This window comes from Podarcis raffonei, chromosome 7, assembly GCF_027172205.1.
Source record: "Podarcis raffonei isolate rPodRaf1 chromosome 7, rPodRaf1.pri, whole genome shotgun sequence".
Taxonomy (NCBI): Eukaryota; Metazoa; Chordata; class Lepidosauria; order Squamata; family Lacertidae; genus Podarcis; species Podarcis raffonei.
This window is the reverse complement of record NC_070608.1, coordinates 21,070,926-21,095,744: the sequence shown is the minus strand read 5'-3', so window position 1 is coordinate 21,095,744 and position 24,819 is coordinate 21,070,926. Positions and strand designations below refer to the sequence as shown.

The following is a 24,819-nucleotide window of genomic DNA, read 5'->3' as shown; positions in this document are numbered from 1 at the left end:
CGGTTCAGCAAAATACCTGTTTGCATATGAATTATTTGCTAACTTTGGATGCTGAATTGCTTGTACTTTTCAGATATTTGTATTCATATTTCAGAATACGATCAGTAGATAAACTTGGTTTTTGTACAATAGCTGGAAATATATAAATAGCACCTGCCACTGTACAGTAGGAAGGAGAGCTAAAAGAATGCTTGATACACTTTATCGTTTCCTTCTCCAAAGAGAAATTGTGGCACAGCCAGTACAGACCCCTGGTCAGGGGGATAGGATGGGCTTCAGGACTACAAATTCTTTCTTCTCGTAATTGTAGTGAAACATTTTGCCAGCAGCATCACTGGTTAACATTTTTGAGACAAATGCCACATCTTGCAACTATACTATAACTTTTTCTAGCTTGCCACTAATGTGTATGTTCGGATTCCTTTTTGTTTTGTGTGATAATACTTCTTTTTTAGAAGAAGTGGGAAATCTTTTAGATGGAATGGGTATTTAACATTTTCGCTCAACTCGTTAACCACAAACTATAGCCAGGAACAAACCTTGTGGTTAGCCAGGAGGGGTACAGTTCATGGTCAGCATGGAGAGAGCTTAACTATGAGCCTGAGTTTGGATAACATGTTAAGCCAAACCATTTTTTTTACTTTACATGTCAACATCTGCAGATTCTGCTATACAAAAAATGCAATAATAATAATAAAAGACCAGGAAGGAGATAAAAGAGCCATGAACTTAGTAAACAGCATAGCTCAGTATGCTTGGGTTGCTTATGTGTTAAAGAATATCTCTGACGTCTTTGTTCCTTTTCCTTGAATTGAGAAGGTTTGTTTAGGGAGGGTTTCTAACAAAGTTTTTTTTAAATGTAAAATCAAAAGTAGAGACAAAAAAGAAAACCCAAACAAAGTTACAAAACATAGGAGCAGTACAGATTTATTTTCTAAATAAATAAATAAATAGCAGGTAATGGAGAAAAATAAAAGGAGCAAAACACATCATGATCATGAAACTTTGCAACTTGGTGGGGAAGATTTGACATAAAAGAAATGAAATCCCCCGCAAACCACATAGAAATGTTCTAGGTCTTCCTTAACCTTCGAAACATGTCATTCGTGAGTTATTTCCTCTGAGATAGAGCATACATATTGTTGTACCACAATGAGAGGTTTTAAAGTCCTGTGGTATCTTTTATTTCTGAGTCACAGAAGTTCTCACTGCAGCCAGCTGCCACGTAATTCCTTAGGTCCCCCCACAAGTTCAAAAGAGCATTATGGGAAAACATGGACAGGACATTTAATAATAATAATAAATCTTCAAAAACCTCAGTCCAAAACTTGGATGCCAGAGGGCATTCCCACCCATAAGTGGAGTTTCAAAAGATAGTCGTGTTGTTTCAGAAAATAATTGTGTTTTATACACACACACACACACATATAATGGTTCTATGGGGCCAGGGATGCCAACTTAAATGAAATATTGTGGGGGGCCAGGTAAGCCCCTTCCCACAAAGTCAATCACATGACACTGTGCATGCGCACCACTTGAATAGCAATGCCCATCAACTTTGTGGAGGCCCAGCCACCTCAAATATTTTATCGCGGGAGCCAAAGCTCCCATGGCCCCTAGGAGTTGGCTTCAGAAAACAGTTATAGCAACTTATATGATCATATGTAAATGGCAAAAGGAATGTGTCTGGGAAGGTGGAGGAAGTCTATTTAAAGAAATCTTGAGCTGTACTACAAAGCGAGCTGATGTTTCTCTCTTAATTTAATTTAGTTTTTCTCTGAAGGCCAAACAAGATACTCATGACTGGCCCATGAATTACAACATAGGCTCCCACAACAGCTGTAAAACAGGGGTGGGGATTCTGAAAAGAGAGGCAGTGACCGTAGATGCTTTTCTCCTACAATCCCCTTCCCCGTTTCCTTTCTCATAGTTGGGCATTGGCATCAGAAATGAGCCAGTCTTAATGGACAGCTGCTGTACTCTTAGGCAAAGGAACACTTCAGCATCACTTTCCCTGTAGCCCATGCTTTGCATGAAATCTTTTCCCATCCTGCTGTTTTAAAGCTGTTTGGTAGATGTCCATTTTCTTGTTTTGGGATCTGCTCTGCCACAGGAATGTGTAATTCTGCCATAAGTAAGTACACTGTGCCAATCAGTAAGGTGACATTTCCAAAAGAGAGAATAAACTCCTTTTTTACTAAATTCACCAAAGTTAGAATGGAAGCTTTTTGGTGTGTATTTATGTACTTAATTTGAGCACTGGAATGCACTCATCATATTTTTTTCTGATGTACAATATTCAGAAATCAAGCTTGGGACACACATGACAATTTTGCTTATTTGCACCAGAAGTTGGCTATGCACAACACTCACTGACTGATACTCCTCCCTAAGATGTTTTTCAGCTTTTAAAAATAGTTGTCTTAAAGTGGCAAACATTATGCTGTGCTTAAAGGGGGGGGGCAGGTGGTCCAGTCGAGGCATTGCAGGGAGATAGGAGAAATACGGATGTATTTATCAGCATTTGAATCACTGATGAGTACATTTGTCTTTTGCATTTCAAAGGTGGGAAGAAGCTGCTTGCTACTTGGGGTGGATGGTGAAGGGTACTGTGGCTCCTGTTTGGGGGTCAGTTTCTATGCATCCTTTAAATGTAAACACAAATTAATATAGTATTAACTAGAAAAATATTAATAGATCATCCCCCTCCCCCTTTTAAGAGCCTGGCTAAACTTGATGGTTGACTATTTTTGTGTTGGGTTATCTTAAATCGCAGAAAGCTGGAGATTGGGGAGATCCAATTTTAAACAGCAAAATAGTCTCCTCCCAATGTGGTTTTCTCCCAGTTGGGCTAGCATGGGCCTTCACCTTCCTTCCTTCCTTCCTTCCTTCCTTTCTTTCTTTCTTTCTTTCTTTCTTTCTTTCTTTCTTTCTTTCTTTTTTTGAATGATAGGACTGGTGCAGACAATAATTTGCTACCATCTGTCACATTTGGCCCTGTGTCATGCCAGTTGAAAATATTCTGCAAGTTCCTATGTGGTTAAAAACTTTTATTTCAAATATTACAGGAGATATGTGATGAGGAAAAAAGCCAGAAGCTATTTTAACATGTCATTCAATGTACTGCATACTGGGGCATGCTGTGGCTATCTTACGATAGGGAAGAGTATAGTTGTATAGGTCTTGAAAGCTTTAACAAGTGTTTTCAGATTTTCAGATATGTTGCATGGTATTTTGAATGCTTATTTAATTTTTCCTCCATCTTTGCAGATCACGACAAGGGAAGATACACCTTCAACACAGGGAACGATAAAGGCGACCCTGGAGCCTGAGGCATTTCGGCCAAATCTTAATGACCCCAGTGAATTGTTACAACCGGAGCAAATTGAAAAGGTATGAAATAAGAAAGGTATGCCGGTCCTCAAAATGATAGCTTTGACATTTTATTTAACAATGCTGTAAAAAGCTGAAGTGTTGAAGTAAATATTGCACTCCTCCTCCTGAAGATGCTGGTATAAACAAGTTACCAAAAATCAATTAAGCATAAAGGAGGAAATTGTTCATGTGATTGGTTTATTGAAGTAATACATCCTGGCTCCTAAATGCTTCTGGTAAGGTTCAAAACTAGTTAAGTTAGTTCCAGGCTATAATTCATATTTGTGCTCCTTCTCTCTGTATATTATAATAATTATATGAATAATCGACTTAGGGTGGATTAGAAATTGTATGAACTGTTTCTGCTTGTTAATCCAGGATAAGGTGTTCTTTAACCAAGGAGGAGGGGAGGGTACTATTTATTATGGCTGTATCTTACCCCCAGTATCAGAGGTGGTATCCCTCTGAATACAAGTTTCTGGAGAGCACAGGTGCTGTTGGCCTCCTGTCCAGCTTTTGTGCTTTCCATGGGCATCTCTTTGGCCACTGCTCTTTGGCCAGCAGTCTGAAAACAGACTGCTGAATTAGACAGGCCTTTGTTTTTTTCCTTATGCTATTAATCTTTGTCAATTCCCCAGTTCTATGCTCCCTCCCCAATCTGTTCTGGAAGGTTCCCCAGCCTTTTCTCAGCCTTTTCTTCTATGAAACTTTGTGGGTAATGAAGTGATCGTGACTGGCCATGACTTATCAGTAACTCTGGATACCATGGGAATGTATCCCACAATTTACAGTATGTCTAGATGGTTCAGCAAGTAATAGAAAATGAAAGGTGAAGTTCTGATCTTTACCGTATTCTGTTTGAGACCTGTATTAGTTTACAAAACATCTGCTGGACATTCAACAAAACAATTTAGGTCCCCTGAATTGTTTCTGATGTGGGCAAGACAGACTGTCCGTTGTGCCTAACAGCCCAATCCTAAATGCTTTTAGTTGGAAGTAAATCCCTGTGACTTTAGCTCAAGCAATTAACTTTAAAAATACAGCTTGTCCCATTTGTTGTTGATGGTTTGAAATTAAATATTACGACTATTTTGTGTAAAGCAGTTTTAAGTGTTGGACTTGGAGTAATGAACTACAGAAGTCTAGCAGAAGGAAGATAGGTCATATGTGTCTGAATTGTCTCATCCTAAAGATTTATTATTATTATTATTTTTTAAAAAATAATCCAGTATATTCAGTATGCATGCATTATTTGCATTTGTGTTTTTTATTAGCTCACAAAACATCTTCCACCACGAACTATTGGGTATCCATGGACCCTTGTCTACAGTACTGCAAAGCATGGCATGAGCTTGAAGACCCTGTACAGAACCATGATGGGGCTGGACACACCAGTACTAATGGTAATCAAAGACAGTGATGGACAGGTAAGGAAACAATGAACACTATTCTTCCCCTCTCTCCCCCATCAAACAAACCCCAAAGTTTAAAACCTCTTGAATTAGCCATCGTATAGCGTAGCTTCATTTTACATTAATCACAGGAGAGGAGCAATGAGCCAGTGCTGAGTATTGTTTCTCTGCTTAACTTTAATGGAGCAGGGGGCTGGAGAAAAGTAGCCAGAAGCTGTTGCTTGCATGTGTTTCTGCAATCCTTTCTTCTTTTTCCTGTCTCTGGAGAAACTTCAGAGGTCTCAACAGGCAGAGGCTGGCTTACATGTGACTACTCTAGATAGGAGGAATATGACCTATAGCAAGGTTTTTTGTTATTGGGATCCTGTGGCCCTTTAACGGCTGGCAAATTTATTGTGCTGTAGGAAGTAGTATTTTGTCTATGAAAGTACTTAGGTGTCAATTTCATCTGCCACAATTTTTTTTAATAAAAAAATTAGGGTGCTAAAAGAAGACTCTTGTCTTACAACCACATAGAGTCCCAAACCTTAAGACCTGGGTGTATATTGTATCTATATAGTGGCTTTTTAATGTGCCATAGTACATGCCTTGGCCATTTGCAGCAAAACATCAGAACTAACTTTACTAATGTCACTAGGTTTTGTTTTTTCCTGATTTGGAAATACAGATCTCTGTGGTTCACAATGCTCTTCTCAAGCACAAGGTGAATGTTGGGCTGTAAAAGCACTTCTCCACCTCTAATTTCGGTCCATCTGGAAAAACACAAAGGTGTGCTATGATTACTGCTTCTGCTTTCCTTCATTCTCCTGAGAAGAGTTATACAGGGCCACAGGAGATAGCTAGCACCCCAGAGTTGCATTTTATGGTGTTGCGTTTTGGCAGCTGCACATTTCTTGCTCTGAGCCAATAAAACAGCAGCATGTCTTGTACTGTAGCAGAATAGGAAAGCAGAGGTAGTGAGGTGGAGGAGGAAGGGTGGAGCTCAGTTGAGCAGGACAAGGCTCAAGATTGTTCTATTGTGTTTTCAGGAAGCTGATTCGCTTGTATAAGAGGCACACTGAATCAGCATGCCTGCTGAAAGCAAGCTAAATTCGTTGCAGTGATCCTACTCTGATAACTGCTGTCCCAAATTTTCTAATCATCACAGACATTAACAATGGCAGTCAGTCACTGCTATTATTTTTATTTTGTTATTTTTTTGCACCAATAAGTACCTCTTTTTGTGTTTCCTGAGTTGATTCTCTGGTTCCTAAGCAAACTGCCATCCGGGATTGTCTTGGAAAAATAGTTACATTAAATACCTTCCTGAAGATAATTAATATTAGCTCAGCATTGTAAGTAAGGAGAAGTAAATTCATTTGATCTGAAGAGAAATTAGTGGAGGGATCTAATTTAATCTGGAGTTCTAATTGTACTGCTTACAGATATATTAAGGAAAGAAATCTCATGAACACCAGATCATTTTAATTATTATTTTTCTAGATCTTTGGGGCATTAGCTTCCGAACCCTTTAAAGTGAGTGATGGTTTTTATGGCACTGGAGAAACCTTTCTTTTTACTTTTTGTCCAGATTTTGAGGTAAGGACTAAAAGAGGTTGGTTGATACAACACTGCATAATTAACATGTGAATTTTATGCTTTTAAGTTGATATTTATCTTAAAAGCCCCCCTCAGAGAATATGTAGAGTTAAGTTTTTGTCAGCTTTCTCTAACTTCTCCTTTTGATTGTAATTTTAATGTTTTGCTTTATTTGTCTGTGGACTCTAATAAAGCAGTTCTTTAAAAAATTGCCCAAAGATGGAATGTCATTGAACTGCAAGATTATGTGTCATCTTCTTAAAATAAGATGAACCCGGTATGAGTGTGCATATAATATTCTATACTAATAATTGACTTCAGTTATTGCCCATAAGCCCCTGAATGACTTGGAAGGGAATTATTACTTAAAGGACCATAAGATCTAGCTCAGAGGGTCTGCTTCAGTGAGCATATGTAACAGTGACTTCTCAGTTATGAAATTCATTTTCTGTAGAGGACTTAAACGTACTCAGTGGCCATGGAATGCCAAATTTGAGGGTAGCATTCAGCTAAGTTTTACTTAGAATTGACCCACTGAAATTAATGAATGTGACAAGTTATGTCCGTTAATTTTTATGGGTCTACTATGAGTAAATCTTAACTGAAAACCTCTCTGTCTCTTTGAGGAAAAATCAAGAAACCTGGGAAGGGTGAATAATAGACTCATAGATAGGGTTCCTGAGGGCCATCTAGTCCAACCTCCTGCAATGCAGGAATAGTATGGATATCCTGGAAGAAGGCATAGGAGGCTCATGCTGCGACGTTTTGTAGCAGGTCCTGCTTATAAAGTATTATCCATAGCACTCTCTGAAACAAAAACCATTGACGTTGCTTTACTCCCCTCCCACCCCCGGCCATTTTTTCCCTGGGGGTCGTAATTTCACATAATCACTGTGCTTGGCTGTTGTTTTTTCATTCTTTTAACATTAGACTTTCACGTGGACTGGGGACAATATGTTCTTTCTTAAAGGCGACATGGATGCCCTAGCTTTTGGTGGCGGAGGGTGAGTGATGAATTTATTTATTTTCTTACTAAGGATTGATTTTTATGGTGGGTTCCCCCTCCACCAGATAAAGCCCTCAGATACAGAAGTGGTATGCTGTTAACTATATTGAACCTTGTAGCTATGATACTTGAATAATAAAACATTACTTTGAAGGAATTATGCAGTACTGATTATAAATGCAGCTCTTACAGCCTTTTTTCATATATATACTCACTTTGAAGTGGTCTTCTTAAGACACTGTACCATTTCTCCTCTTCTATCTGCTTCTAGACATCTTAATGCTTTTGCTTCTTGATAAATCTATACACTTACCAGTGTTTGCAAATAGAATTTTGGGGTCACATCCAAGAATTAATCCCCTTTGTTCATGGCCATGTTGACTTCTTTTACATTAAATATTGTTTCCGAGCTATCATTTCCTATAGTATTTCCTTCTCTCTCCCATATAACCTTCATTCACAGTTTCAGTTGAAATGGAATATTCCCTTCATATGAACAGAATGTCCAAGGGCAGAGAGATATGGAGAGAAGAGTGGGAGGTGAAGCAATGTAGAGAGAATAGCTCTAAGGCAGGAATCTGATGCTGTGGGAGTGCAGTTCCCATCATCCCTGACCTTTGGCCATGGTCTTTGCAGCTGATGGGAGTTGAAATCCCTTCCTCAAAAAACAACAACAACAAAAAACCCACATTTGGAGGGCCACCAGTTCCCTATCCTACTGCCTTCTGCAATCTGGCGCCCTCCAGATGTTAGATTTAGTGCAGGTATAACATAACGGCTAGCGAACTGAGCTGTGAATTCAAAACTGTGCATTTCAAACATTTGGAACTTGCTATGTAGCCTAAGGTGAGCCACTATTGCTTCAGCTTCATCTTCATTCCCTGTGCAACACAGGAGAGAAGAATACTGACCTGTCTCACAGGATTGTTCTAACGATTGCCAGAAGATTGTGTGTGAAGCACATTGAACACATATAAATTCTATGTAGTGTTTGCATATTAATAGTGATCCATCTTTATGCGAGCTCCCAAGTTTGCTTTTTTTTCTGCCCAGGACCTCTCATCTTCTGCCAAATTCTCTGAACCTTTCCCTCAGGTGTTTCAGTGCTGGATGAATACAAGGAAGACTGGATTCATGTTTTATTAGATCAAAAACTACTTAGTGAGGGACCAGGTTGCATTTCTGTACAGTGCTCTGTCTGCAGGTGCCAAACTTCAGTAGTGTGTGTAACTAAATAGGTGTAACTTAATGCTACCTGATTAGTCTATGTTCACCCTTCAGTTAAAAGGGATGCAGAAATATTTATGGCAAGGAAAGAATTCCTAGCAAAATGCGCTGGTTTCAAATGCAGTTGCAATTGTGTTCAGGGATGGAAAGGAAATGGAACATGCCTGTTGTTCTTGAGTTCTAATCATGTATGTGTTAATTCATGTAAGGAGGGTGGCTTTCTACTGTGGAGAAATAATTCTTTTTCCATATTCCAGGGGTGAATTTGCACTTTGGCTCGATGGCGATCTCTACCATGGAAGAAGTCATTCTTGCAAAACATTTGGGAATCGCATTCTTTCTAAGAAAGAAGATTTCATTATTCAAGACATTGAAATTTGGGGCTTTGAATAAAATATAAACTGCTACTACAAAAGGTTGTCCCAAACCTGAAATGGATCAGTGCAGCTCAAAAAGCCCTTGAAGCAATATAATGCAGCAATGCCTTTCAAAATTCTCTGCATGGCCATCTAAATACCTTTACATAAAACATTATTTAGGTTATTTTTAATCAGCCTGCTATATTTTTTGAAGGATGTAGCTCTCATAAGTCATAATTGGAGTTTTTACTTTATAGGGGAATGTAGGTCTCTCGTCATATGGCTTGTCATCCCTGGGTTTCCCCCTCCCCACTACTCCAAAGCTTTCTTATACTCTTTTGGGCTATTTCATTGAGAAAACATGTATTTACACAAACTGTAGTGAAACATGTCCCTATTGGTCTAAATAAGAGACAAATGGAGATTCTGAAATTTTTGACAGTGATCAGTGTGGGCCATTTTTTTTTTTAACCATTCAGATGGTGCCACTTACTAGACAAAGTATTCATCCACATTCAACGGTGTCATTTCCTTTCATGCGTAGAGAATTCATGTCTGTTGTATTTAACAGTAAAAATGTAGCTGCCCTTATTGATTGTATTGAAGTATTTTGCACAAGCTGTTCATGATCTGCAGGATTGGGACAAATGTTGGGTAACGATTGAGCTACATGGTCAAGAGAAACAAAATACCAATGCTCAGTTGGACAAAGTGAGCGTATTGCAGTGGAGAAGTCATAGCTATAGCAGGGGCATTATATGTTCTAAGACTATGAAACAGATGCATTTTTCCCCAAACAGCATAAAGTGTCAGATATATAGATATATATACTGTTTTATAGTTTTTCTGTTGTAGCTTTGTAGCACATCGTCTCCAAGAATTGCTCCTGTCCAAAAAAAAGAGAAAAAATATAGGTGTGGTGTTCTCTCTTTTTTCTTTTGAGTGGATCTATGTTGTAAACTGCAGTTAGCACCAGCTCTGATTCAATGAGGTAATGTACTCTAGGTAGACATTGTAACCCAGTAGACTTGTAATATGCAAACTTTACTGTTCCGTGACCTCAAAATGAAAAACAAGACAGGCTAAAATACAGTTAATCAGTAGCTCTCGTTCACTTTTGTAGGAGAACCGAAAAGCCATTGTGGCAATAATCGCTCAACAACAGTTTGTTTCAAAGCTTATATTCTATGTTTATGCAAAAGCAAAAATTGAAAAAAAAAGCTGTTAAGTGTGACAGTGAATGATTTTGTGCTGAAATCTCAGCTGTTCCAGATGAACATTGTATATATTTCTTTGTAAATTAATGTTTAAAAGTAGTTTTTGTTATTTTAGAGAGAGAGAGAAAGTGTTGATTGACGGGTTGCTTCTAGCACTTTAAATTATTCTAGAAATGGAATAAGAAGCCAAAGGGTTTGGCTTAAATCATTAGCTGTAGTTGTATTGTATGTCGCTAATATAAAGTTCTTTCAGAAGTTCAAACACTTATCGGAAGGATGTTTACTGCTGTGGTAACGGGAAAGGGGATGTTCTATCTCTACAATATGCTCATGCTTAATACAACTAAACATACAGGGCGTTGTTTTCTGTCTCAATGTATAGCTCTTTACTCCTGTTAGAACATAGTAGAATATATGTAGATTAAATGTTTACAAATGAAACTGTAAATAAATTAAATGGCTTTTTCTCCCCTTTGGTCTTCCACAGCAGTATTATTGTCTTTGTGGGTTTAAGACTAACTATAAACAATCCTGTAATGGATTTTAAGTACTATAAGGTCATACTGATATAGAGCAAATAAATCTTAAGTACATGTAACATAAAACTTGAGTCGGGACTTTATTTAGACACACAAATTCCCTGAAGGAAAGAAGGAATTGTTTCAATTTGGATGGGGGACTGCATGTTGGGATTCCTGCCTTTTGCAGGCGGTTGGACTAGATGACCCTCAGGATCCCCTCCAACCCTACAATTCGTATGATTCTACCTCTTATTTCCAGTTGTCAGAGTGTGAATGCTGGAGCTCAGTAGCAAAAAAACAGCACCATCCATGCACAGGATGGAGGTTTGAGCAGACTTGGGAGGATCCCAAGCTTTACAGAAATAAAAATTTAAACACCCCCCCCCAAAAAAACCCCCAAGACACCCAGTGAGGCCTGAGAATTCATTCATGGACGATGAACTGAAAACAGGTTGGAATGGCTATTTTGGATTTTCTTGCCTACCAGTGCTTGGCAGAGAACCTATTTCTTCTGAACATGAAGCATAGAGAGAGAAAAATCCAATATTTTGTCTTTTCATAATAGACAAATTACTTTCCCTAGTATCATTGTAGACAGTATTAGGGGTCAATAGTATCTTACAGGTTTATAAGGCCCTTTGAAATTTTTACCTAGTTAGAATCTTCCTTTAACCCAACAAAAATATTTTTCATTGCAGCTGTATGCAGAGTTCATGTTGATCAATACTTATTGATGATTTTGTCTGCAATTGCCTGCAAATCTTTTCAAATCTTTTCAAGCATCCTCATCTCAGGGGGTTGCTAGACTTATGGTAACTCGAATCAAAGGAACTGACATGACGTAAACAGCTATGATACTTGTATGGAATGTCCATGTTCAGAGGTGATACAGCTCTGGCTACTGGTCACGGGTAGGGCTGTTCCCTTCTGTGATGCTTATAGGTTCTTGGTGGGCATTTTGCTGGCTATTGCTAGAAAAGATGCTGGCTGAGATGGACCTTGGTATGATCCAGCAAGGCTCTTACATTTTAATCTAGGATTAACCCCCTCTGTTATGGTGAGAAATTTCTGTAGTCGATCCTCTCCAGTGACTCAGGAGAAATAGGCAACAGTTGTTCTGCTTGCTGCATGTCACAATATAGTATAGTAATCAATAAGCAACACCTTAATGAATAGCTTCCAATCAGAATAATGCAATGGAACCCACCGTCTGTGCATGCGCATAAAGTTTTCTCCAGTGCTAGTCCTGCTCAGAGTAGATCCGTTGAAATTAGGACAAAACTAATTTAGGTTATGATTTCAATGGGTCAATTTTGAGTTGGACTAGTGTTGGATTCAACCAGAGAGAGAGTGTGTATAATGCTTTCTTGCTAATGTAAAAGAACAAAAAGAATTTGATGATTGATGGTTTTTGTATTTGGCAGAAATAATATCCAACACATTGTTTTTTGACAACTTACCCTTGCGATCTGCAGACTGGGGACACTTGTGACCCCATTCTAGAGAACTACTGGTACTCAAAGCAGCTCTAAAGTGCACACACCTGTGTATAGAACCTAAGCAAATAATGGCATTATAAAGGGCAAACAATCTTCAAAATGAAATCACATATATAGAGAGAGCTGAAGTAGTACATTAAAACTCAATCTTGCAGTCTCAAAAGCAATCAATTTTTTTGTTCAAGGAGAGTATTGCCTTTTTTCATCACTTATTTCAAAGCACATTGTTTTGCAAACAATGTTAGTATGCAAATCTCTAAAGTCTCATTCCATGCCTTTATATGTAGGAAATTTATTCCTTAGCAAAATAAGGAATTTACTGCAAATAAATAAGTTTGTATTGTGAGTCAAAGCATTTTCACCAACCTATCTGTAATGCCTGAAAAACATTTCTGACAATATTAGCTTTATGACTGAAAATAGTCATACATCTTTTTTTTCTTCTGTAAGAAGATGAGTGATCTTTCAGTTTGAAAGAGAACATGGGATAGGGGTAGGTTTTGTTTTGGTACATTTTAACATTAAACAGTAAAAGTATAATACTGTTTATCCGGAGGCTTTCCCATACATTTTTCAAGCACTTGTCAATCAGCGTCATAAATACATAGTTATAAAAATAATTAAACACAGCAAAATAGTCCAGCTATACATTTTGAAGCAACTACAGGTTGACTTACATAGTCTATAAAATTGATGCCATCCTGAAGTTTATAGTGACTTAGTAAATATAAATGTGTATATTGCACAGTTTATATAAGTAATGCTACAGTATAGTTTATTATACTTAGTCTAGGAATTATTTCCATTCACCTGAAATGTCATGTAGAAAGAATGCCATAAACTTAAGAGTTCAGGCCCCAGTTTCCACTGATTTAGTATTAAAACTGAGGTATCAGGGTACTTGAACATTACTTCCAAATGTTAATAGATAAATTTGCTGCTGTTACCCCTCTTAAACCCAACAAGCATACAGTATATATTGAACAGATGCAAAGCTACTTGCATTCTGATAGAATGTAAACTTCATCCCCTTATATGCTAATCTACTCTGTGCAGTTCAGCCTTATAAAACTGGCTGAAGAAGCATGAACTTGCTAGTAACATGTAGACATTACTTAAAGGGAGGAGATTCTGACTATTTCTTATGACGCAGGCATTCAACATGATGTCCTCTAGCTATTATGGACTACAGGTCCCATGATCTGACCAATGGGTGTGCTGACTGATGGGAATCATAGTCCAAAACACTGGCTACCCCAAGAAGAACTTGGATGTCTCAGCTGGAGTAGTCAACATATAGTTGACCTGAGTTATCAGGAACTGATAACGCTTTGGGTTATCCCATGAAGAATAGCATTATTCTAGCAAAGTTATTATCACATGGTCATCCCGGCCTTGCCACAACATTTCTCCTTCAAAGTCCAGCATCCCGTGCTTCCTGGCCCTCATGAGTATTCCAACGACCTTATCCGAAATGCGGACGTATCTTTCAAACAGGTCACCAAAAGTGACTTGGATCTTGCTATCACGGCGGTGCCGAGCCATCGTTCTGATGATGAAGCACATGTCTTTCATCTCTCGGTGGATGTGGTCCTCCGCTCTCTTGGCCCTTTCTGCCGTTTTTGTACCTTCTTTAGGACGGCCATAGCCTTCATCTCCTTTGCGCAGGCGGGTGGACATGGCCAGGTCGTAATCAAACTCCTCACTGAAAGGGTTGAGCTTTTGTGTGATCATGTGCTCATCTGCCCAGTCTTCCCATCTCCCTCTCAGATTGTGGACAGGGCTGTATTTCTTGGAGGCCTTGACGTTTCTGTTTGCACTGAAAGAACCAAGAAATAGATGGTTTTTGAACTGCATTAAATGGCAACAAAATGCCTTTTAGTACTGCTCATCTTTTGCTTTAAAGGGCAGGCCACTAGGTGGCATGTTATCACCAATTCTAAAAGTCACATCTTTATAACAGCTTCATCTGAGCATGCTTAAAACTGTCTCCTTGCCATCTCTTTTATCTTGGAATGCCAGAGTTTGTTCAGGATTGCATTATTACTATTTTCCTGTCAAGAATAATAACCCTTTATTTAGCTTATTATTTGCTGCATTTCATGGTCCTTTGTCCCATGAGCTCAGGCGGAGGGCAACCTTACCTGATGGTCTCAACACACCTCTGATGTAGTTTGGCTGAAAGTGAATGATGGTCCCAAGATCACCCAGTGAGCTTCATGGAGCAAGCTTGGGTTTTTTCCCTTCTCTGAAAGGTAAGACCTGAACCAATGGCTTCAAGTTACAAGAAAGGAGATTCCAACTAGACGTTAGGAAGAACAGTAAAAGCTGTTCAACAGTAGAACGGACTCCATTGGAGGGTGGTGGACTCTCCATCATTGAATGGGTTTTTTTACTAGAAGTTGAATTGCTACCTGTCCGGGATGCTTTAGTTGAGATTCCTGCATTGCAAAGGGTTGGACTAGATGACCCTCGGGTACCTTCCAACTCTACAGTCCTATGATTCAATGATTCTGAGTTCCAGGGTGGACATCATAGCACTCTAACCACTCTACCACACAGTGCTGTTGTATAATAAAACATACATAAAATCACACATTTCCTGTGTCAGCCTGTCCAAATCGAGAATTCTTCACAGTTCCACTGGAAGATCCCAAGGAAACAAATGTCACTGTTAACGGCACAGGAACCAAGAGCATCTCTGTGCCCACGGAATCTTAAAATTTGGTACGTTAAGGGCTAAGATATCATGATACAGCTGGGGCATTCCTATCACACCTCCTTTGGCCCTGTAGAAAACTACACATCCCATCTAGACTTCTCTCTCCCAATCATCTTTACCCAGCCTATGGGGAGTTGATGGGGGTGGCATAATTCCAACCAAAAGGCTTCGATTCGGCTAGGGGGTAGGGCTGCTGAATGAAGAGGCTGTGGCACTGGAGCCCACCTGGACCTGAGGCTCACTGGTAGCCCTGTCCCATCATTTGAGGAACCCTGTCCGAGGGAAATGCAGCCCTTGACAGCAAAAGGGGCCACTTGCTCCTAGTTTTGTCCATCCCTCCCCCCAGCTCCTATTTACAGCCGTCCCCCTTCTGAAAACGCTGCTCTGTTTTCCGAATTCCTGGACAACCTTGCAGGCTGGTCGCAAGCTTTGAATACTTTGAAAGGTCAGCCCGAACAGCATTCCATCTGCTGAATGTCCCTCTGTTGTTACAAGTCCAATGACAACGCATGTGAAATACGTTAAGTGAAATGGTACTCCTAAGCTTCAGGGAGGGGAAAAAACCCATTATAGCTCACCAAAGCACCTATATTCTGAACCTTCTTTCTGATATCTTTGCTATCTGCTCAGTCACGCAGAGGGCAGATGCAGATACAGTACAGCAGCTGTCCTCTCCCAGTCTCCCCGTCTATGACTTCTTAGGCCTTGCGTGCCTTCCCTTCCTCCTTGTCTGATTCCTGCAAAGTTACAAAGGCTGGAAGCGGTGAGGGAAAGGAAAGCAGCTGCAAAGATGCCTTAAGTTCCGGATCCTATTTTAAAACTTCTGATTGCTTTGTGCCTCTGACATTTGCTCCCACCCCCTCCATTCTTCCCACTTAGTTCTTTTAATCCTCCTTTCAAACTAAATACTATTATCACCTTCCCATTTTAATCTTCTCCTTAGTGGGCTAGATTAGCACCACTTGTTTTGCTTTTGGTTTGCTGCTTTGACACCCAAACACAATCTAACGCCGACTCTCTCTTCCTTTCTCATAGGAATCTTCTGCTGTGACACTTCCTGCCTCTGTTTCCCTTTCATATTTCTTTTTTCATTTTTTTTATTATAAAGGGCCAGCTGAGTCCTCTGTACTACTAGCAGCCTAATGCTGGGAAACGTCAATTGATTGGGTCAGAAGTATGATCAGAAACAAAATGGGGACTCACAGAGCATCACCCTCGCTATGGCCACAGGCACACCACAGAAGCATCAGAGAAGGGACCACTTTAAATAGTCATGGCTTCCTTGTTGTTCATTAAGGGTGCTGGGAGTTGTTAGGAGATTCATATTCTCCTCACAGAACTACAGTTCCCAGAATGCCTTAATCTTTACAGGGAACTCTGGGGATTGAAGCTCTGTGAGGGGAATAAGGGTCTACCAACAACTCCCAGCACCCTGACCAAACTCCTGCTCCCATAATTCTTTGGGGAAAGCCATGACTGTTTAAAGTGGTACCACAGTGCTTTAAATGTACAGTGTGAATGTGGCCTATGCAGTGCCAGATTACCAAATAGGCAAAGCATGCACTGACTTACGCTTTTTAGGGGCCTGGTGACAGTGGATCAAAATAATATTGATTTGATTTTGAAAGAAAATTACAATCAAGATTTCTCAGCTCAATATTATCCCACTAGAGCATGAGCACAAGGGGGACCATGAGATTTTGACTGCCATGGGGCCTCCACAGGGTTTAATCCAGCACTGGGCTTCTCCTTGAGGCTGGTAGCATTAACAGACATGGAACCCAAGGGCATTTACCAGCAACTCTAGACTACAACTTCACATAGTCTGAGGCAGAGGTGTGGTCCTCTAGCACGTCCCTAACTGTTGGCCATGAACTACTGTTCAGCAACATCTTGAAGGTCAGGGAAGGATCTTTGTGTTTCACAGCCCTGTGCCATTGAGAAGGGCACTAGGCTGCTCTAGACCTTGTGGTACATGTCAGGAGTGGATTGAACTGAGTTCTGGTGGAGCTGGATGCAAACGTTCTACTCTGCACCCAAACTGCCTGGAATGGAGCCAGTAGGGTTTACCTATTACTACAGTATATAGCAGTGATCTTGTCCAGAGCCACTGTGGTGTATGTCAAAATAAGAACAGGGAGACCTGAGTTTAGACCCCAGACATCCATAAAGCTCACTGGCTGTCCTTGAGCTACCCTGGGCACCATCCCAGAATCCCTTTTTAGTGTTCTCCCCTCACACAATTACAGTTACGCTGGAAGAAGAGCAAAGGTATGTCTGCTGGACTTGTTCCTGCCATTATGCGCTTGCTGCCTCCCTGATTTTTTATTTTAGCAGGGTGGGGGGAGTCTTAAGTAAGGAGCCTGGTGTGTGTGTGTAGGTTCCTCTTGCAGTTTAGAACCCTGTTCCCTAGTACTGTTGTGGGAAGGAAGGAAGGAAGGAAGGAAGGAAGGAAGGAAGGAGTGTAGGGGAGAAGTCTTTTACATGACTTGGTTCCATTGAGGAAAGGAAGGTTAGAAATGTGCTTGTCATTGTTGAATTTCTGAGAGTTCTTCCAGACCTGTTAACCACCAGAAGGATCAGAACAGGGTGGTGCAATTGGTTTGGTCACACTGGGTGCCACACTTCAGGGATTGCCAAAACAATGTTGTAGAACAGAGTGTGAGAGAGGGGGTGCTGAATTTTAGCATTGCACAGGGCGCTGCTGAAATCTGAGAACCAAAAGTCTGCCTGTGATCAGAACAGCAAACACAATCTGAAAGAGGAACTATTGTACCATCTCTCTCCCTCTCCCTCTCCCTCTCCCTCTCTCTCTTCCTCAAAGGTATGTTTCCCTGCCACTTCAGTGCTAGGCCAGCCATGTGAGAACCAACCATCTGGGTGCAAGCCAAGCTAGGCATACTGAGGAAATGCAAAGGTCTTTCAAAACGACCTTGCAACTTCATGGAATTCAAAACTTTGTCGTTCTGTATAAACACACTGGGATTTCTTTAGTGCCACTTGCCTCTTACTTTCCTCCAAGGCATTGTTTTTTAAGTAGGGAGGAAAACACTCGGTGTCTTATTAACACAGCCCAAAGTGTGGGTGGTTTGTGTTTTGTCCACACCAATGTAGTGCCAGATAGTTACTGCTAGAGGATGGAGACCAAGTTATATTTATTTCTCTTTATTTAAAGCATCTTTATCCTGCCAAAAAAAAAAAAAAAAGGTTCACATGAGGTGACTCTGCAGGTGCAACCTTGTGTGATTTAATGCCTAGATGTTAGGGAGGATTTTAGACTAGCCATGTTCTGTACTGGCCAGCTCTCTATGTGCAGGAAATGGTTGTTTATGAAAGAGGACTGAATTATATGGGCCTCTCCATTGGCAATCTGGCGGTACAATCCAGACAGAGGTTTATTGCTTGAATGAGAACCAAATTACAGGTAATGGGGGGTTCAGTGTTCAGGTAAAGCAGATGCCAATGGGTGCGGATGGAGCAGGAGCGTGTGAGGAAAGGGAGGAGAAATTGAAACCCTTCATTCCAGCCAAGTCTGCCATCCAATTAGCTATACATCAACCTGTGCTTTTCTACATGTGGAGTAACAAAAGTTTTTGGGGAGAATATTGTGTTTTTCAAGCGGACACTCAGCTGGCAAGGGATGTATTGCAGCCCAAGGGCTCCATTTTCTTTCTCACAGGCAGAATTTCTTAAAGGCAATTTCCTTCATAGGCTGACACCGATTTGAAGGAAAATTTCCCCTCACATGGCAGTCCAATCTCCTCCATCTTTAGTGATTCGCCAGTCTGACTCATGACGAGAGAAAAATCATGAGGTAAAATTAATACCACTGGAACATGTACAAATCAATGCTAATCATTGATGATGATGATGATGATGATGATAATTTAAGGTGGGTACCTTCAACCTCAGGCTCCACGGTGGGTTACAACATTATAACACAATATTAAAGACAGTTTAAATCAATTTAGAATCACAAAAACAAGGTGGGTCCTGAACATATACACCTCAAATGTGAAAAGCCAATGCAAAGAGGTGCATGGGCCTGCAAAAACTAATTCTGAGGGCTGGTTTGCCTGAGGCAGTGAGATAGAATATTTATTATTTCATTTTATTTTGACCTCCAAGGAGGTCAAGGTGGCATAGATGGTTCTCTCCCTCTTCATTTTATCCTTACAACTCCTCAGTGAGGTAGGCTATGCTAAAAAAAGGGGGGGGCGGGGAATGACTGTCCTACCTAAGGTGCTTCATGGCTGACTGAAGATTTGAACTGTGGTTTCTGAGATCCTAGTCTACCATCCTAACCATGACTGGATTGGCCTAAGTCTCTTCGTTCAGCTCCTCTAGATTTTAAAGTACATACTAATCTTTATTAATATATTTCTAGCACACTTTTTAGTGCCAGATCCTTGCAAGGCACCTTTATGGAGGGATGTTAAAAACAAAGGAATTGGCAGATATAATAAAAACAGCACCAGAGAAAATCCTATGCTGGGAGCCAGCAAAATAAAAATAAAATAAAATAAATCTTTACCGCTTCTGAACAGCTGTGTTAAGGTGAAGCTCTTCAGAAAATATTTGAGAAGTTCATGTGGCTAAAGGTTACTTACATCATCACTACGGTTGCATTTTATTTTTAGTGAGTAGTTCGTGTTAATCTGGGCTGGCTCCAGGATGAACTGAATGGGCTGTTTAGTGGAAATTGTATATGTGTGGCAAATTTGAACCTCTTCTTTTCAGGAATAGATCTGAATTGGCAATGAAGCCATCCAAAGTTACTGGGAATACAGAATAGAAATGTTGGGCCATTGGTCAAAATGAACACTACAGAACTATGTATAACAGGAAGTTTGCCTGCTTGGCAGTGTCCCACCAGTCTTAATTTTAGGTTTCTAGTTCAAGTGGGTGAGTGGGCTGGCCATGATCCTTGACAGCTTGAAGGTTTTACACAGTCTCAAGTGGGTGCGAAAGCCAGTACCCCACTCCTGTGATAGTTTTACACCCTCTTTAAACGGGTGTGAATGACTATGCAGGGATACAGAAATGAGTGGAGAAGCCAGCTTGGTACTAGGATGGGGGTGGGAAGAGTCCAGGTTGCTCTGGCAGTAAAACAGACTAGATTAGGAGCATTCCAAAATAGATAAATATCACTTGATTGTTCTCTCCTGCCTCCACTGCAGGACAAGGTATGTTGCTATTTTAGGTCAATTATTTAAGTTACAGTGAATGTCCAAAATTTGGTGAGTATTGTCAATATCAGACTAGTATTTCATGAACATTCAGCGAGGATCTAGCCAGCCAATCTCACAAGGGTTGTTGTGAGGCTAATGTTTGGGGACTGGAGGGATGAACCCTGAGCTTCTTGTTTTATTCTTTTTGTAAACTGCTTTGATGTTTTTTTGTTTTTGTTTTTTTACAATCAAGTGTTTTGTGTGTGTGTGTGTGTGTGTGTGTGTGTGTAAGGAAACAAACAAACAAACAATATATAAGCTATATTTTTGGGTACATTTCTAATAATTGAATACTGCATTTAAAAAAGCAACAGTACAGGAATGCCTTGGGACTTTGAGAACTCCCAAGACTGGGACTCGGTTCAAGATTTCAAGGTCCAGCTGGTGAAAGGTAAAGGTAAAGGACCACTGGACAGTTAAGTCCAGTCAAAGGCGACTATGGGGTTATGGCGCTCATCTCGCTTTCAGGCTGAGGGAGCCGGCATTTGTCCACAGACAGCTTTCTGGGTCATGTGGCCAGCATGACTAAATCGCTTCTGGCGCAACGGAGGACTGTGACAAGTGCCAGAGCGCTTGAAACACCGTTTACCTTCCTGCCACAGTGGTACATATTTATTTACTTGCACTGGCGTGCTTTCGAACTGCTAGGTTGGCAGGAGCTGGGACTGAGCAACGGGAACTCACCCGTCGTGGGGATTCGAACCACCGTCCTTCTGATCGGCAAGCCCAAGAGGCTCAGTGGTTTAGACCACAGCGCCACCCGCATCTCCTCCAGCTGGCAAAGGACCATAGCTCAGTGGTGGAGCATCTATGTGCTTTACATGTCTTAAACCCTGGAGAACTGTTGTCAGTCCGTGTGAACAATACTGAGCTAGATAGCCAATGGTCTGACTCAGTATACTCCGGCTTCTAATGTTCCTATGTATGGAAATGATCAGCACTGCAAAAACTGAAAGGTTTTTCAAAACCACCACCCTTTCATCTATGCAGCTGTGTGAGAACGGTGGCTTAAGTTGAAGGGCACTTAAATGAAACTGAAAAGTAAATGTGGGGAAAGTACAGAACTGCAGGTGTCGCGAACCTATCCTATAAATCACTTTCTTGTCATTATTCCTTTGGTGTGTTCAATTGCTACATGACACGTCTGGTGGCAACTCATGTGGTTCTGGCCAAATGCTTTTCTTTCTTTCTTTTTTAAGGAAAGAAAATGCTGCAGTCATTATTCTTCTACGCAGGGCAGGGCAGGTGAAGTGGCTGACCCAGCTATAGGTACTTTGCAGCAGTTTTTCTTCCTGCAAACAACAGATTGGAAATTGTCCCTCTTTCCAGATTTGCATTGTGTGGATAATTGGCATTTCATAAAGGCCAGTTGCCTGGGAGGGGCAGGGCAAAATCCAGCTGTGTGCAGCTTTCTCCTACAGAGCAAGCTAATAAGCATCTACTTCTGTCTCTCCGAGTGGTTGGTACAAACTTTTGTCCACTAGGATACTAGAAGTAGCTATTCTAACAGTTATGTATTAAAACAGTTGTTTTACTTTGTTTTTAGAGGTGAGTGGCGGGTAATTAATTGTAGAGTATTAGTAGTAACTATCTATCTATCATCATCAATCTTTATAGATCTGTCATAGCCGAAGTTTGAGCCCCCTGTAATCTCTCTATACATGCAGTAGATGACAAAATAGGCTGTTTAGCTATGTGACATGTTGGTGGCCACTAAACTCATTGCTAAAGAAAAAGGATTATACAAATTAATGGATGATAGATCTAGCAACAGCCCTAAGGTAGATAAAGCTAAATAGAACATTCATTTCCAGAGGCATGAATATCAGGTGTTGACAACAAACAAGGGCAGTGGGCTGTTGCATCTGTGGTTTTCGTTTGTACTTCATGGAAGCACCTAGCTAACAGATGGAAACATCTGAAAACTTTAACACCAGTGCTAGAGTTACCCAAGTTGGCTGACCCCAAGTAATGTAGGTTCAGGGGTCTTCCAGATAACCTCTTTATTGAGTGGACTTGTTGCAGCAGAGTGTTTTCATCCACTTTAATTGTGCAAACCAACGTTTGCTGTATGCAACTGAACCTCTCCTGAAAAACACTGGCATTCTGGAGCCGTCATGTGACTACATTATTACCCACCAACCATAGCCTAGTATTTTCATTGTTAGGGTTATTTCAAAGGCAGTTGAAAAAATATTTTACTGCACATGTTGGTACCTGCTATTCCCAAAGGTCACTGGAAACTGCTTCTGTGTGAGGACTCCTTCTGGGTCCTTACATGGGCCATTGTGCCGACCAGTTCATCACACACCCAATGACTTATTCTCCACCCACTGCCAAAATGTTCTTGATGTAGCATCATGGGAGAGACATTGTAGTGACGGCTGAACATGAGCCCACTTCGCAGAAATGCAAATGGTGTATAAATGCCTTAAATAATAATAAATGCCTTTAATAAATAAAGCATCCATCAGATGGAAGCAGTTTCAAGGGGGGGGTCTCCACCTGGCAGGCTCATTGGGTGAAGCAGCCCTTGTGAAGCCCACCTAGACCTACACTTGGAAAACTTGACAATTACTTACAGTGATGATGAAGGCCGTTTTATCCTCACGGTCCGTATTTCTTGACTACTGTTGTCAGCATCCAGTTTCTCCTCTGAGTCTCCTCCATAACCACTGTCCTCGGTATCTAAGCTGTCGCTACGATAATTCTGTAGTTCCGGTTCATCGCCCTTATCTTCCTGTTCCATCTGTTTCCACCCCTTAGTCAGCTCCGACACCAGGTTAGAACACTTCCTCCTCCTTGTAGGGGACATTTTGCCACTGAGAAGCTTATCAATGTCTTCGGTACTCTTGTCTGTTGACGAACACCCATTGTCTTTTTCATACTTGTCACTGAGGAGGCTCACACCACTGCCTCTTTCGTAGGCTTTACTTACAATGGTCTTTGTCACCTCTTTGCTTCTGATGTTAAGTTTCTGGAGGGCTTCGTTTGATTCACTCGGGGCCTGCTCTCCATTTTCTTTTGGCTCCTGAGGTACTGATGGAAAGGCCACGCCATCTTTTGATTGGTCTTTCTTGAAATCGTTTGGTGGTTTGGGAAATACCCTCTCCCTTGGGGGATTCTCCTCTGAGGGCACCCACCCACTGGGCTCCTGGACTTGCTTCGTATGGTGGTCAGATGCCCACTGCTGCCAACCCCGTGCCAAGCTGATGACGAGGCTAGCCGTACGGATCTTTTTGATGGCCCTCTGAGCAGGGGTGTTCTTCTTCAGCTGTTCTTCTGGAGACATTGTGTTGCCTGTGGCTTCCTCACCCATCCCTGCGTTAACACCACTTAGTTAAGGCTGCCCTGTGGCAAGTAACTGGCAGAAGGGAATGGTAGGGATTTAAATAGATGGTGGTGGGGATTTATGATGCTGGAAAGTATGGGAAACATTTCTCACATGGAAAGAGGATCCTTACTCTGACAGTGTTCTTTTTTTAAAAAGCCCAGGCTTGCATTTCACCGCAGCTGATGGGACACTGGATATGGTAAACATGGATGACGCAGGACAGCCACAGCTGTGATGGAAATTAACAGCACCTGTATGTGCCCTCTCTAAAGGTACCTTAGTCATGCATTCGGTTTGACAGTAAAACGTGTTTTATGTAGCAGAATTTGCTTAATGGGATGGTTTTCGCTCTTTGCACTCTTAGAAGAAGGCAAATCAGTCAATGAAAACGCTTGGAATTGGGTAATGCCAGAAATATCCTGGCTATCAATCAGTTAAAAAGTCAATCACTCTTATTCATCAATAAAGGACTGCACACCAAGGCAGCTTTTTGCATGCACAGCTGAACTGAATACTGCGGGTTTGCAGTGACCACGGGATTTGGCTTGGGCCATGATTCTGTGCATTCAAAAATAGCCTGTCTCTACCCCAAGTGTGTTGTAGGCTTCTTTTCCTTCAGCTCACTCTTTGTTTACTACAATTCCCAACCTATCAATGGGAAGAAAAGCATGGTTAAACATAAGAGCCCTGAGGGATCAGGCCAACGGCTCATCTGATCTAGGCTGTTGTTTTCACTGTGGCCAAGCAGATACCTGTAAGCAGGACCTGAGTGCAAGAACATTTTCCCCACTTATGATTCCCAGAAACTGGTATTCAGAAGTGTACTGCCTCCAATACTGGGGGTATAACATAGCCATTCTGGCTAAAGGTAAAGGTACCCCTGCCCGTACGGGCCAGTCGTGTCCGACTCTGGGGTTGCGTGCTCATCTCGCTTAAGAGGCCATGAGCCGGCGCCGTCCGAAGACACTTCCGGGTCACGTGGCCAGCATGACGAAGCTGCAGCTGGCGAGCCAGCACCAGCGCAGCACACGGAAACGCCGTTTACCTTCCCGCTATAAAGCGGTCCCTATTTAGCTACTTGCACTTAAGAGTGCTTTCGAACTGCTAGGTGGGCAGGAGCTGGGACCGAACGATGGGAGCTCACCCCGCCGCGGGGATTCGAACCGCCGACCATACGATTGGCAAGTCCTAGGCGCTGAGGTTTTACCCACAGCGCCACCCACATCCCTAGCCATTGTGGCTAGTGGCCATCAAAAGCCTTATCCTCAATGAATTTGTCTGAAACCTATCCAAGCTGGTGGTCATCATGACATCTTTTGGATGACTAAAGCCTTACCT

The 24,819-nt window shown here is 41.3% G+C and overlaps 2 protein-coding genes across 7 annotated transcripts in view; one reads left to right on the top strand and one right to left on the bottom strand.

Moving 5' to 3' along the window:
• Positions 1 to 10,645, top strand: part of OXR1 (oxidation resistance 1) — a 235,889-nt gene extending 225,244 nt beyond the window's left edge. For all 6 annotated transcript variants that reach the window (XM_053395448.1, XM_053395449.1, XM_053395447.1 and 3 more), the window contains 5 exons: positions 3,271 to 3,393; positions 4,650 to 4,802; positions 6,270 to 6,365; positions 7,296 to 7,369; positions 8,856 to 10,645. In XM_053395448.1, the coding sequence (XP_053251423.1) occupies positions 3,271 to 3,393; positions 4,650 to 4,802; positions 6,270 to 6,365; positions 7,296 to 7,369; positions 8,856 to 8,991 (582 nt within the window). In that variant the 3' untranslated portion in view covers positions 8,992 to 10,645. The remainder of the gene's footprint in view (positions 1 to 3,270; positions 3,394 to 4,649; positions 4,803 to 6,269; positions 6,366 to 7,295; positions 7,370 to 8,855) is intronic.
• Positions 10,646 to 11,128: 483 nt separating this feature from the next.
• ABRA (actin binding Rho activating protein) lies at positions 11,129 to 23,527 on the bottom strand. The gene is made up of 2 exons (XM_053395454.1): positions 22,730 to 23,527; positions 11,129 to 14,013 (listed from the first exon to the last, which is right to left on the bottom strand). The coding sequence occupies exons 1-2, from the start codon at positions 23,464 to 23,466 to the stop codon at positions 13,551 to 13,553; spliced, it is 1,200 nt and encodes a 399-aa protein (XP_053251429.1). The 5' UTR covers positions 23,467 to 23,527; the 3' UTR covers positions 11,129 to 13,550.
• Positions 23,528 to 24,819: the final 1,292 nt, after the last annotated feature.

Excerpts from the sequence above, each read along its gene's own strand:
- ABRA (XM_053395454.1), bottom strand. The coding sequence starts at position 23,466 with ATGGGTGAGGAAGCCACAGGCAACACAATGTCTCCAGAAGAACAGCTG. Across the intron at positions 14,014-22,729 it reads AAACGGCCTTCATCATCACT|TGCAAACAGAAACGTCAAGG; the intron begins GTAAGTAATTGT and ends TGGTTCTTTCAG.